We start from the raw sequence: 12,343 nt of genomic DNA on the forward strand, positions 1-12,343 counted from the left end.
GCACAGGTGTACATGCACAGATATGCATGTACACAGGAATTCGTAATTTACCATGCAATTGTAATGCATGGTAAATACCGAATTCTAAAGGCCCTGTAGCACTGTTAGAAGTGCTACCTACATCCCAAAATACATTTTCGGTATTTTTACCGAATGGTAAATTTACCGAATCGGTAAAATTACAGAATCGGTAAGCTGTAATTTTACCAATTCGGTAAAATGTACAGAATCGGTAAATTTACCGATTCTGTAATTTTACAGATTCGGTAAAATTACAGATTTGGTACAATTACAGAAAATGTACGTTTTTTTTGCCCCTACATCTCCATAGCCCTTTACCGGTCGGAAACGGCCGAAAATCGGTATTTTCGGCCGTTTCCGACCGGTAAAGGGCTACCTACATCTGGCCCTAGGACACAAGCCAATGAGCCCCCATTCCCTAAATATCCAGCACAGCTCCAAATTTATTCTTTGCTACTTCTGTTGCTCTTTTCTAGGACCCGCGTCATTTGCAGTACTTTGCTGATGTCAGCGAGTCCACCGCCTATCTGGTGACGCAGGGGAAGAAGTTGTACAGCGCACCCACGGAATTCGGGTTCTGCTTGAAGGTAAGGGGCAGCCCAGTTAGAGAATCTGGAACATGAGGTATTCATGGTTGGCGAGTTCAGGAGAGCCATTTTTTTGTGAGCGTTTAAGTAATATCCCCGCACTTTAGCTCCAAAGTAAAGACCGCGGTATTACTAGGTATGCAGTGAATGACTGAAAATTATACTGACTGAGCTCAGTTTTTACCTAATTTTTTGTGGTTTGATCTACATCTTACTGAGGATTGATTTGAAGCTCTAAGGGCCTGATGTACTAAGATCAGGTCATACTCCAGATGTTTTCTGCACGCTAACAGGTTGTGACCTGATGTTCATCTTGCACTGCGACTAATGTATTAAGGAGTCCCAGTGAAAAATGCCCATTGACTGTAGGCCAAAACCTCCTGCCTCATTAATATTTTTTGTGAATTAGTGGTATTAAAAATTGCTAAAAGAGACCTAAATAAATGTAATAGGTGGCTTATCTTGTTATGATTAAAAGGCAATGGGTGGCTGAATGTGGAAGTAATGGTCCTATCCAGCTCATGAAATATAGTGTGTGTAGGACCTACCTATTACATTTAATTGGGTCTCTCTCAGCTATTTTTAATACCACTAATTTACAATACATCGATCTACACTTGGAGCACCTCCACCCCACACCTCACATCAGCTCCAAAGACCTCCGGCCAAGAGCCCCCTCGAGGGGCCCGTTGGGCACTACAGCGCCACCCCAACCAGGAGCTGCCCAATGATGAAGAAAGATGCCCACACGGGTGTGTGAGCAATCAGATCCCCTGAAATGTTGTCTGTTTTCATGACCTAGATTCTCCTGTCCTTCCCTCCCATCAGGAACTGTACACTTCTTGCATTACATGGCATCCTATGGAGTATGTATGCTGGGCCTTAAAGCGCGTTGAGTCCTCCATATGTTTAGACCCATCAGTTGTAGTCACCCAACATCCAAATCGGACACTGGATGATATATCACTCGCTCCATCCTCATTCCGAGCATGCATCCAGTCTTGTGTAGACCTGTGCACCCACTTTATTTGCTTTATCAAATGTACTATGTGCATCTAACAAAGGGGCAGCTTCATATATTCTGCTCTCAGGTGATGAGGTCACCACAAATGTGGCACTGTGCCAATCTCCAGGGGAACCGACAAGTGAAAGAAACAGCACCGTCCATACATTACTCACTGTCAATGGCACTGGTGGCAATTAGCAACTTATAATTATCGGTCCAGTGTGAAATTAAGCATACTGGTATTATTAAAAAGTGGAATTTATTTCCATCATCAGTGGTGCTAAACCTTCAGAGAATTCTACATATACGAATGTGCAAAATGTCTACAGATATGAATGTGCAAAATGTCTACAGATATGAATGTGCAAAATGTCTATAAAAATGATGGAGCAATGTTCTTTTATAAGATTTTCTTAACAAAGAAATGTCCAGCTTAGCTATATGTACTAGTGGGATAGCAACAAAAGGCATCGAGAAGTTATAGCTTCCTTCTGTACATGAACGCCCTGTAATCACAGAGGCCATACTTTACACGTATAGCCTGTGGACATGGAGATCACACCTTACAAGTACACTCTGTGGCCTTGGAGTAAATAATATGCATACACTCCCTGTGAACATAGAGGCCATATCTTCTATATAGCCTCTATTGCCAGAGACACAACAATTTATGTGTATTCTGTGTGGCCATTAAAACCATATCTTACACATGCCCTGTGTGGCCATGAAGGCCATACCTTACCTGTATACTCTGTGCCCATGAAGGTGACACCATGCTGACAATTTCATTTGGCCAATTAAATGTCATTCCTATTAGATTTACTTGTTACAAATGTGTTTGTGTTTTGGACTGTGTCTAATAGCAAAAAAAAACGTTGAAAAGCTTCTGGTGAAACAAAAATACCAACTGCAATCAACAAACCTATGTGGACAGCTGAATTATGCAAATTGAATCCCTCTGATTTGAATCCAAAGTACTTCAGTAAACGGTGTCTGAAAATGTTACCAGTAGAGCATTTGTATATAGTCAACTGCAATTTCCACCGGAAATTGAGTTTACAATTTTCAGTAAATACTAGGTAGGTTCTCTTTTCTCTTGTGTGTACCACAGGCCAGGACGGCCCGTGCAACTAAGAGCAGTGGGGCATAGTGGGGCAGAGCTCGTCAGACGACAACGAGGGAAAATTAAATAAATAATTAATTTTCCCTCGTCGTCGAGTCACCCTCCCCACCCCAACCTCGCTCCCCACTGCTGTTACCTGCACGAGCCACTCCTGCCACATGCACCCGTCTAGACAGGAGGGTCACAGCTGCCTACTGACCTGTCTTACTCTCCAACCCCGCAGCCCCACAAGACCCGGACCGGAAACAAGGGCTTGAAGATATGCTGCAGCGAGGATGAGCAGAGCCGGAAGTGCTGGATGATGGCCTTCCGTCTCTTTAAGGTGAGTGCAACCTTGTGTCCTTTGATGCCTTCAGCATTCCCCACTAATCCTTACTGTGCAAAGGACAGACCATGCATTGTCTCAACTGAAACAAGGCCATTCTGCTGCAACTCGTTGCAGATTACTGTATCACCTTAGTGAGGTTGCCTTGTGTGTGAGGTACTGTTCTGTCTCTGTTGGATTCTGTATATTCCTCCCTCACCTTTTGTTCGGCTTTGGTTCTGAATACACGCCCATTGGTTGGATCAATATGTGCTCCTGCTCTTTACCTGATGCCCAGTGGTTATTGCCAGCCTTTCTTTGAGGTCCCATCTATGACCTCCTCCATCTTGTGTTGATTGGGAGGGATGGGCAATGGTGTGTGTATAATTGCTTGAAAGTGTGCATGTGTGTTCATGCAGGTGCATGCATGTGCACGGTAGCATGTGTACATGTATCTACTCACAGGAGTGTTTACATATAGAGAGCAGAGGAATGGTGAGCTGGGATGACTTTCTTCTGATGAAAGCCAGAGGTTCTAGCTCCTTTCTCCATAGAAACCATATATATTCTTCTAGAACACAGTGATTTCCTGGGAATGTTTTTAGTGTCACAGCGGCGCTATACATTTGCAACAAAGGGTAAGCAAATACAGCCATCCAACCATAAAATCTAAACAGCACCCCAAGACATGGCATATTCGATTAAAAACAACATGCAGAAAAGTGCTACACAAAAGGTTTCATTCAGGATATACCATTCAGAAAACAATGAATGCTCTATTACCTACCGGTAATCTTAATTACCCCAGGTCCCGTTATCCTCATCCAATTCATTAACTTATTGGAGATAACCATCTCCCGACAGAAAAAAAGAGCAGAGGCATGCTGGGACCCTAATACTGCCCCTCCCACCAGGAGTCCATAAGCAGTACTTACCCAGCATCCGGTCTGTACAACCAAGCCCAGACAGGAAGGCCGGCCACCCGGGAGGGAGGGAGGGGTGCATGAATGGGACGAGGACAACGGGACCTGGGGTAATAAAGATTACCGGTAAGTAATAGAGCATTACCCTCAGGTCCCTTATGTTCTCGTCCCATTCATGAACTTATTTGAGAATACCAAAGCAGATAAAACGGCCTTTCGCACCCACAAGCACACCCAGGAAACCACAACAAAAGCAGCAACCCAAGGGAGCACCGAGAAGGAGGAAAGGGGAACTGCAGGAAACAACCGGACCACAACCCAGAACAGGACAGCAGGGCCAAAACAAGGGCCGGAGATAACCCAAAAAACAGAAGGCCAGGACCCCAACAACAAGGCAGCCAACCAGAGAAACTGGAGACAGGGCAACCGGAACCAAGACTCATAGGACACGGCCAAGCAACCCACCGGACAAGGCCGCCCAGCCCAGAACCAATGGGAAGGCACACAGGACACACCAGCCACCAAAGAAAGAAGCCAAGACAGGCCAACAGAGCGCAGGCACAAGCACCCAGACCAACAAGGAAGGAGGAAAGCACACCCCAGAAACCGGCCCACCCCACCAAACAGAACGACTCAGCCCCAAAGAGACCAGAGCAGGAGCCGAACAGCAGTAGGACCCTAACCAAACAGAAACAAAGGCAAGGGGAAAGAAAACCGAAAACCCCAGGAAGCCAAAAAACCCCACCAGGAAGGAGGCCACCAGCCCAAACAGGAAGGCCACCAAACCCAGAACAGCAGGGAAGAGGAGGCCAACCCAAATACCACAGGCTAGAGCCGCCCCCAGAAAGAACCAGCCGACAGCCATCCAGCAAGGAGAGGCCAACAAGCCCGGAAACCAACAGAGAACTAGCCCAACAAGGGACAGAGCCACCGGCCACAACCCCTAGAAAACCCCCCAACCCCAAACGGGAGGGAGAACAGGGCACGAAAGAAGGCCAGAGCAACGGGGAACACCCAGCAGCCCCCAAACCAGGAAACAACCAGGCAGGAACCCACCGAACCACAGAGGGCAGACGCCAACTCGGCAGAGGACCGCACAGCAACCCACAACCAGGCCAAGCAAGCAGCAAGGCCAGGAGCAGCTTAAAAAAGAAACGGCGCCAGAAAGGAAGCCCAGACCAAAAAGCCACAAGGCCCAACCCCAGCAACACCAGAGTGGAGCGAAGAAAACAGCGCAAACTAGGGCAACAACACCAAAAGGTGCCAGGACTCGGGCCACGCCAACCAACGAAGCAGGAGGACCCGCAGGCCCAACCAAACCCCGGAAGGAGCCCACACAGCGCCAAGGCCAAAGCAAAAGGCAGGGAGGAACAGAGAGCCCCCAGCACCAGAGGAAACCGCCAAAGCGGAAGCCGCAAAGAAGGTAAAAGGCCAAGCAGCAGGAACACCCCAGACAACCCGCAGCCAGGAAGGAGGACCTCACAGGGGCAAGAGCACCACAGAACCGCACCCCAACCAGAGAGGGGCGGGGCGGCACCCAAACAGACACACACCAGGAACAAAGCCCGAGGAAGCAAAGGAGAAGCGAACCAGGACACCAGACACAGGAAAAACCCCAGAGGAGGCCTAAAATGACAGCACAGCCACAAAGCCAATGAGGCACAGCCCGAGGCCACCCTGAACCAGCAGGAGCGAAAAGCCTCAGCAGACACCCAGCCGGGCACCCACCACGGGAATCAGAGGAGACCAGAACACCACAGCCGCAAACGCACCAGAGCGCATACGGACCAAGAGTGTAAGACAGCCAGGCCTAAACAGCAGCGGCCCGAAGCACAGGGACCAAAAGGCGAACTGCCACCGGAAACACAACCCGGGGGGGACGCCAAGGAAAGGAAGAGCAGGCACCCAACCAAACCAGACACAGAAGCCCCCACCAGCCACAACCAGGAACAAACCAGGCAGAAACAGTGGCAAAACCAGGCAAGGCAGGCAGTAAACACGCAAGCCAAGGGCAAGCACAGGGAGAGCCAGGGTAGGAGCAAACAAAAACAGAAGCAGCCAGACCCCAGAAGCAATCCCAAGCACCCAGAAGGCCCGGGACAAACACCCGAAGGCCAAGGCCGGAGCAAAGGAGAACAGTACAGCTGCACGCGCTGCAGCACGAGCCACCCAGGCGTAGGCAGAGATTCCAGGCACGACCCCAGGAAGCCACAAGAGGAACCAGGCGCAGCCCAAGTAACGGGAGGAACAAAGCCAGGAACCAGGAACCCCCATGCACCAAATCCCAACAAGCCACGCAGAATCCAGGAAGCAAAGGCGAACACCCAGAACCCAAAGGGGAGCAGAGGCCACAACACAAAAGCCAGCCTGCAACGGAGGCAAGGCCACCCAAAAGGGGGCGGACAGACAGAAGGACCCAACACACCCAAGGCAAGGCCACGACACCTGCACCTGCGAAACCCCGAAAAAGCAGGGCAGCAAGAAAGCGGGGAAGCCAAAGGCAGGACCAACAGGAACCCAGGGGAGCCAACAGGACCCCCCCGCCCTTGCAGCCGCCAAAGGAGCAGGAACACCGACCCACCACCTACCAGGGGCAGGGACTAGTGGAGGAACCTAAAGGAGAAGCGACTAGAAGCACACCCCAACAGGCCGCCGCCGAGGAAACAAAAGGCAACCCCGACCCAAGAGCAGCAGAGGAGAAGGCGTAAGCAAGCAGGCAGGGAGAACCCAGCAACACAGGGAACCCCAGGAGCAAGAAAAGGAACCAGCTACCACAAAGGCGACAGGAACCCGAGGCAGGCCACCAAACAGAAGAGCGAATGCCAACAGTCCAGAGAAGCAGCAAACTAACCCAACGGAGAGGAGTACCCCCCAACAAGGCCCAAAAGAAAATGCAGAACCATGCGAGGCCCACGAGCAAGGGCACCACCCGAAGGTGCCCTTGCACAACACGCACCCACAGAAGCACAGCCCCTACCAAGGAGAAACCGACCAGGGCAGCAGAGGCACCCCAAGCGGAGCCGGCCGAAGGCACAGAAAAGCAACCCAGGACCAAACCTGGAAAGCAAGCGAAAAAACAGGCTGCCAAGTGGCAAGGCGGCAACCACACCCGGAACAATCTGGCAGATGCAGCAGCCAGAAGCAGCGCCCCACTACCAGAGGCCCAAACCCCGGCTGCAGGAAAAGGACCCGGACACAGCGGGAAAGCGGGCAGAAGAAGCCTCAAGGAGCCACTCACCCCAACACCTCTGGAGCAGGGCAGCCCCAGAGAAGAGAAAAGCAACAGCACAACGCCAGCACACAGGGAAGCCAGGCGCCACAGGGATGCAGCGCAGAGGCAGAGCGCAGGCATGTGATGCAAGAGAGACCGGGGTCAAACCCCGGCATCCCCAGGAGCCTCCCTGAAAGGAGGGAGCCAGAGGTGGGACACGAACCCCAGCAGAGCGCTCCGCAAAGAGGAGGCAAGCCAGGACACAACACGCCCCCAACACCCCTAAAAAGAAGAAAAACAAACCACGCGGCACACACCCGGGAGGGGGGGTGCAGGATATAGACAGGAACAAGGCCCCTATACCACCACAGCCCCGGGCACACCACCAGAACGATGTCAGGGCCGGGCAGACAGAGCCAGGGAAGCACACCGGCACGGCAACCAGGCGACCAGGACCCAGGAACATGCGTGAAGAACAAACCACTATGTGGGACTCACCCGAGGAAGGGGCCGGACACCACCAGCAGCAAGGCCCCCACCCCCATAGCGGAAAGGCACAGCACACCAGGAACGCGGCACTTCCTCAAAGACGCCCAGCAGCAGGAAGACACGCACGTGACCCGGAAGCACCCGGGAGGCGCACTGCAACCATCCGTGTCGAGACCGGGCATAAACACAGCGCAGTGGCTGCTTACAGGTGGGAGCATGCCTGCCTGCACAGGACCCCCAGAGAGCAAGGCCTCCAACAAGCCGCCCCCGGTGAAGGTACAGGGCCGCAGCACCCAGATCCACCACGGGCAGGCTCACCGCAACTGGATCCGGCACCGTACCACAAGCGAGCCAGGAGCACCAAAGGCGAAGGCAGCCCGCGTCAGGACAGGAACCGGCGGGCTGCAACACACCAAGCGCCCCAGCATGAAAGAGTGTACACCACAGAGAGCCAGCAACACCCGTCTCAGCCCCACAGAAGCACAGGCCGGGCAGCGGCAATAGAAGGCTCCGGTAGAAAAAGGAGAAACCACCAAGCGGTACTCACCCGAGGCGGAGGCCATCACCAGGAACAAGGCCCCCACCCCAACCGCCAGCCCAGGAAACAGCAGCAACACGGCAATCGCTGCACGTCCCTCACTAAGCCAGGCTGCAGAGAGACTCGCCCGTGACTCGGAAGGAACCGGAAGTCAACGCCCCAGCCGCGAAAGGCCGGGCGGACAGGCAGGAATCTGGCCGTGAACAGCGACTCCCAGCAAGCCCGGCAGGCCAGGAGACAGTCCAGGAAATCCTGCACCCGCACAGCCAGGCAGCTGGGTGAGGGGAGGAATGAAGACCGCCACACCAGCCCAGCAGGTGCAGCACCAGCACAACTCCATTCTGTCGATAGACAGAAAAAAAGAACAGACGGGATGCTGGATAAGTACTGCTTATGTACTCTCGGTGAGAGGGGCAGTATTAGGGTCCCAGCATGCCTCTGCTCTTTTTGTCTGTTGGGAGATGGTTATCTCCAACAAGTTAATGGATGCGACGAGGAAATAAGGGACCTGGGGGTAATTATTTACATGCTCTGCAAAGGGTATTAACAGCATTGACTGCCCACCCCAGAAATTAAAAACCGTTCTGAAGATGACCACATTTGATGAATGTATAAATGTTACTCATTGTTAACGCCTGTTGGCATCTTAGCAATAAGTCGTCAGTATAGGTTTCACCAGCCCTACAAACCACTAAGGATGAGGGTAAATGACTCTACTGTCTCAGTACCAATGTAGTTGCTTTTTCCTTTTGTCCTACTCACAGTACGGGTTGCAGCTTTTCAAGAACTACCAACTGTGTCGACGCAGTCAGCAGTCATGGGGCAGTTCCACGCCAGTGGTAAGTATCAAGGCACCTCTCCATTCATCCAGATTCTTGACCATTTCTCCTTTTTTTCTTCCCTGAAATCTTCCTCTTGCAACGTTTTTCCACATGTCATAAACCTTGGCAGAGAGACCTATCCTCTTTGAGAGAATTCTAGAGGGTTGTCTCATGCACCAGTCATAGAACTCCACTCCCATTTTATATGTCACTAAAGATCATTCTGTTCACCTGATAACCAGTCCAGCATGGGTTGATGGGGAAGAACGCAGATGGAAACATGGGGGGGGGAAGCAACAAAGAGGGGGGGGGGAGGAGATGCATTGGGCAGCCAAACATGAAGAGGAAGGGGGTGGAAGCAACACAGAGGGCTGTGGTGGGGGAAGAAACACAAAGGGTGGGGAGCAGAACCAACAAGCAAGACAGAAGAAGGGTGCGAGTGGAGGGAAGCAACACAGAGGGCTGAGGCGGACAAGAGAGCAACAGGTGGGAGACCAACTTGGAAGGGGCAGGAGAGAAGCATGCGGCGAGACAACAACAGGAGGGAGGACCCAAGAGTGATCACAATGTGGAGGGGGCAGGAAGGAGCGCACTGCTGACAGTGAGCAACATGGAGTACAGGGGGAGAGAAGTACACAAGGGAGACAGATGGAAAACACATGCAATTTTATGGAGTACTTAACCAAAAAGAAAAAAGTAGTGCTTGAAAGCAAGCAGTGGAAGCATTGAAAGCAGCCTATAAAAACAGACGCTAAAGAGGCTATGCTTGATGCAAGGACAAACTCAAAATTGAGAAGTGGGAACACAAATAAGAAGCAAGCAGACTGAGAGGAAAGCCAACCAATGAATGGCAAAGTGCAGACTCCAGGCTTCTTGTAGGATCTTGGTAAGCCCACACTATGTCCTGAAAGTACATGGTCTTTGGAGTAGGCTTGACTTTAAAAAAAACTTTAAAAAACTAGTTAACATGTTGCTCTTGTTAAGACCCAGTAGGTGGGTATTTGACTTTCAAACAAACTCCGTTTAAGGGAAGCAATATTGCCTTTCTCCTGCACTCTTTTTCTTCTCCTTTTTTTAATTTATTCACTTTGATTTTTTTCACTTTCTGCTGTTTTACTACTTCTTTTCTTTTGTTGAGTGTCTACCTACTGTTACTTCCAATGATTTTCTTACAATAGCTTGACTCTTGTTTTTGTTATTTTATGTTTTCTTTTAGTGTTTGTCTTTATTCCTCTCAACTCTTTTTCTGCTCTCCGTTTCCATTTCTCTTCATTGTTGTTAGAGTTTTAAGCTTTATTACTTCTACATTTTTTTCTCTTCTTATTTTGTTTCGTTTGTCCTCTTCTTTCACGATCTTTCTGGCGTTTTGTACATATTGCTTACTTTTTTCATCTTTAGTTCTTTTTTATATTATTTTTCACTTGGTGCTTTGCTTTTCTTTTCTTTCTTTCTTTCTTTCTTTCTTTCTTTCCTTCTCTGTTTCTGTTAAGCGCTTGGCTTTTTATCCCCCTTCCTTTTCTTGTTTTTTTTGGGGGTCCTGTTTGTCCTTTATTTGTCCCTGCCACCCTCTCTCTATCACATTCTCTGCTCCTCTCCTCTGATCTGCGAACTCTCTAAAAAAAAAAATCCACTCTGTCTTCCTGCAGAGAAGTGCCTCTGACAACACTCTTGTGGCTATGGACTTCTCAGGCTGCACTGGCAGAGTCATCGACAACCCGAACGAGGCCCTGTCAGCCGCTTTGGAAGAGGCGCAGTCCTGGAGGGTGAGTACCATGGAATATGCAGCTCCGCACAGCCTTTTATTATATCTGCTTGTGCCTGCGCCTTCAAAACTGAGGCCGAAAATGATTTGCTAATGAAATGCCTCACTTCATATTGTTATTAAAATTATTATTATGAAAAACTCAATATATGTCTTCAACGCATGAATAAAGATAAGTGCTTATTCATATTAAGGAGTTATCACTCTCTTCTTTTGGCATTAACAGTGGTTAACACCAATTGCTGAAGGTACTAAGATTTAATAGGTGCTTGCCTCACAAGTAAGGGCCCAGGTGGAAGGAGAGGGTACGGGTCATAATGGAATAAAGGGCAGGCAACTCTCCTATTTTTTCCCTGTTTCATGTTCCTGCTTCAGACTCCCACTGATTTATTAGTGCTATAATTTAGAGCATTTTGGCTGAGTCAATCTCAATATTCCACACAGGAATTCTCACAAGTAGTGTTTGCCACCCTTCGAGTTTATTTGTGCTCAAAGCAATTAAGTGCAGCAACAGGCAGCATGAATATTGCGGAGACATTTGTCTTAGGGCGAGAAAGTGGCATTTAAAGGACATACCCTTTAAATGACCGCGTTATTGTGAGGTAATTCACTAAAACATTCTTTGACTTTGTCCCTTGGTGAGTGATGTTGAGGAGCTCAGTTAAGTATGAAGATTTCATAAAAGCCAGTTACCATGTTATAGCCCATTATCCCTTGAATTAGTCAAGGGGTCAACTTTAACAGACAGGGGGTTAGAAAGGCCTTTCTGGGGCAGAATTGGTTGTGTCACTTGGGGCTGTGAGTTGCTGTGGTGCATGCAATAGATGAACTGTGGTGCATGGCATGTTGTTTCTAAGGTTGTTCTGTTCACGCAGAGTGTGTGTGTGTGTGTGCGTGTGTGTGTGTGTGTGTGTGCGCGTGTGCGTGTGTGTGTGTGTGTGTGTGTTAGTGTGTGTCAGTTAGTTAGTTAGTTAGTTAGTTAGTTAGGCCTGGGGTTGTGATGCTTGTAGGTTTTGTATATCCTATAGGCCAGTGACTGGTGCTTAGGCCATTAAGCTGATCAAGCAAAAATGAATCCATTAATAAGTTGGTGAGTCAGACAGCGTGGGTGAAATAGGCCAAGTAGAATTAAAGATTGATTTCTAGTTTTGGTGGTGGAATTTTGAAATGTCAGTGTGGCGTATGCAAATTCACCAACACACTGGCAGTGGAAACCTTTTGAGCTTTTCCATCACGGTAGCTGTCTCCTCTATGGAAGGAGCAAATCTGATGGCCAGCAAGGGGAGCCGATGGAGTTCCACCAGGATGGAGATGTAATGATAATATTCCTTCAGGCCCTGAATAAGACATTTTGCGGTATATAGGATGCTCCTTAAGATGGACCATTGTGGGTTCAGTTGATCAGGTCAGTACCACCATCCAGGAGGGAGAGTACGAGGGCCTGAACAGCAGTTCTGAAGTCACCGCCTGGAATAAGTTATTTCACTTCATTGAAAGGAGAACGTTTGTACCAGGCTCTCTTTGGCTTTTTGGCAATATGTTCCTCCTAGTTGAGGCC

At 49.5% G+C, this 12,343-nt stretch overlaps 1 protein-coding gene across 3 annotated transcripts in view; it reads left to right on the forward strand.

Moving 5' to 3' along the window:
- The window catches only part of GRB7 (growth factor receptor bound protein 7), a 672,870-nt gene that overhangs the window by 625,129 nt on the left and 35,398 nt on the right, over nt 1–12,343 (forward strand). For all 3 annotated transcript variants that reach the window (XM_086924360.1, XM_086924361.1, XM_086924362.1), the window contains 4 exons: nt 498–608; nt 2,961–3,059; nt 8,967–9,041; nt 10,670–10,786. In XM_086924360.1, the coding sequence (XP_086780486.1) occupies nt 498–608; nt 2,961–3,059; nt 8,967–9,041; nt 10,670–10,786 (402 nt within the window). The remainder of the gene's footprint in view (nt 1–497; nt 609–2,960; nt 3,060–8,966; nt 9,042–10,669; nt 10,787–12,343) is intronic.

The sequence above is a fragment of the Lissotriton vulgaris genome, chromosome 5 (genome assembly GCF_964263255.1).
Source record: "Lissotriton vulgaris chromosome 5, aLisVul1.2, whole genome shotgun sequence".
NCBI classification, from domain to species: domain Eukaryota; kingdom Metazoa; phylum Chordata; class Amphibia; order Caudata; family Salamandridae; genus Lissotriton; species Lissotriton vulgaris.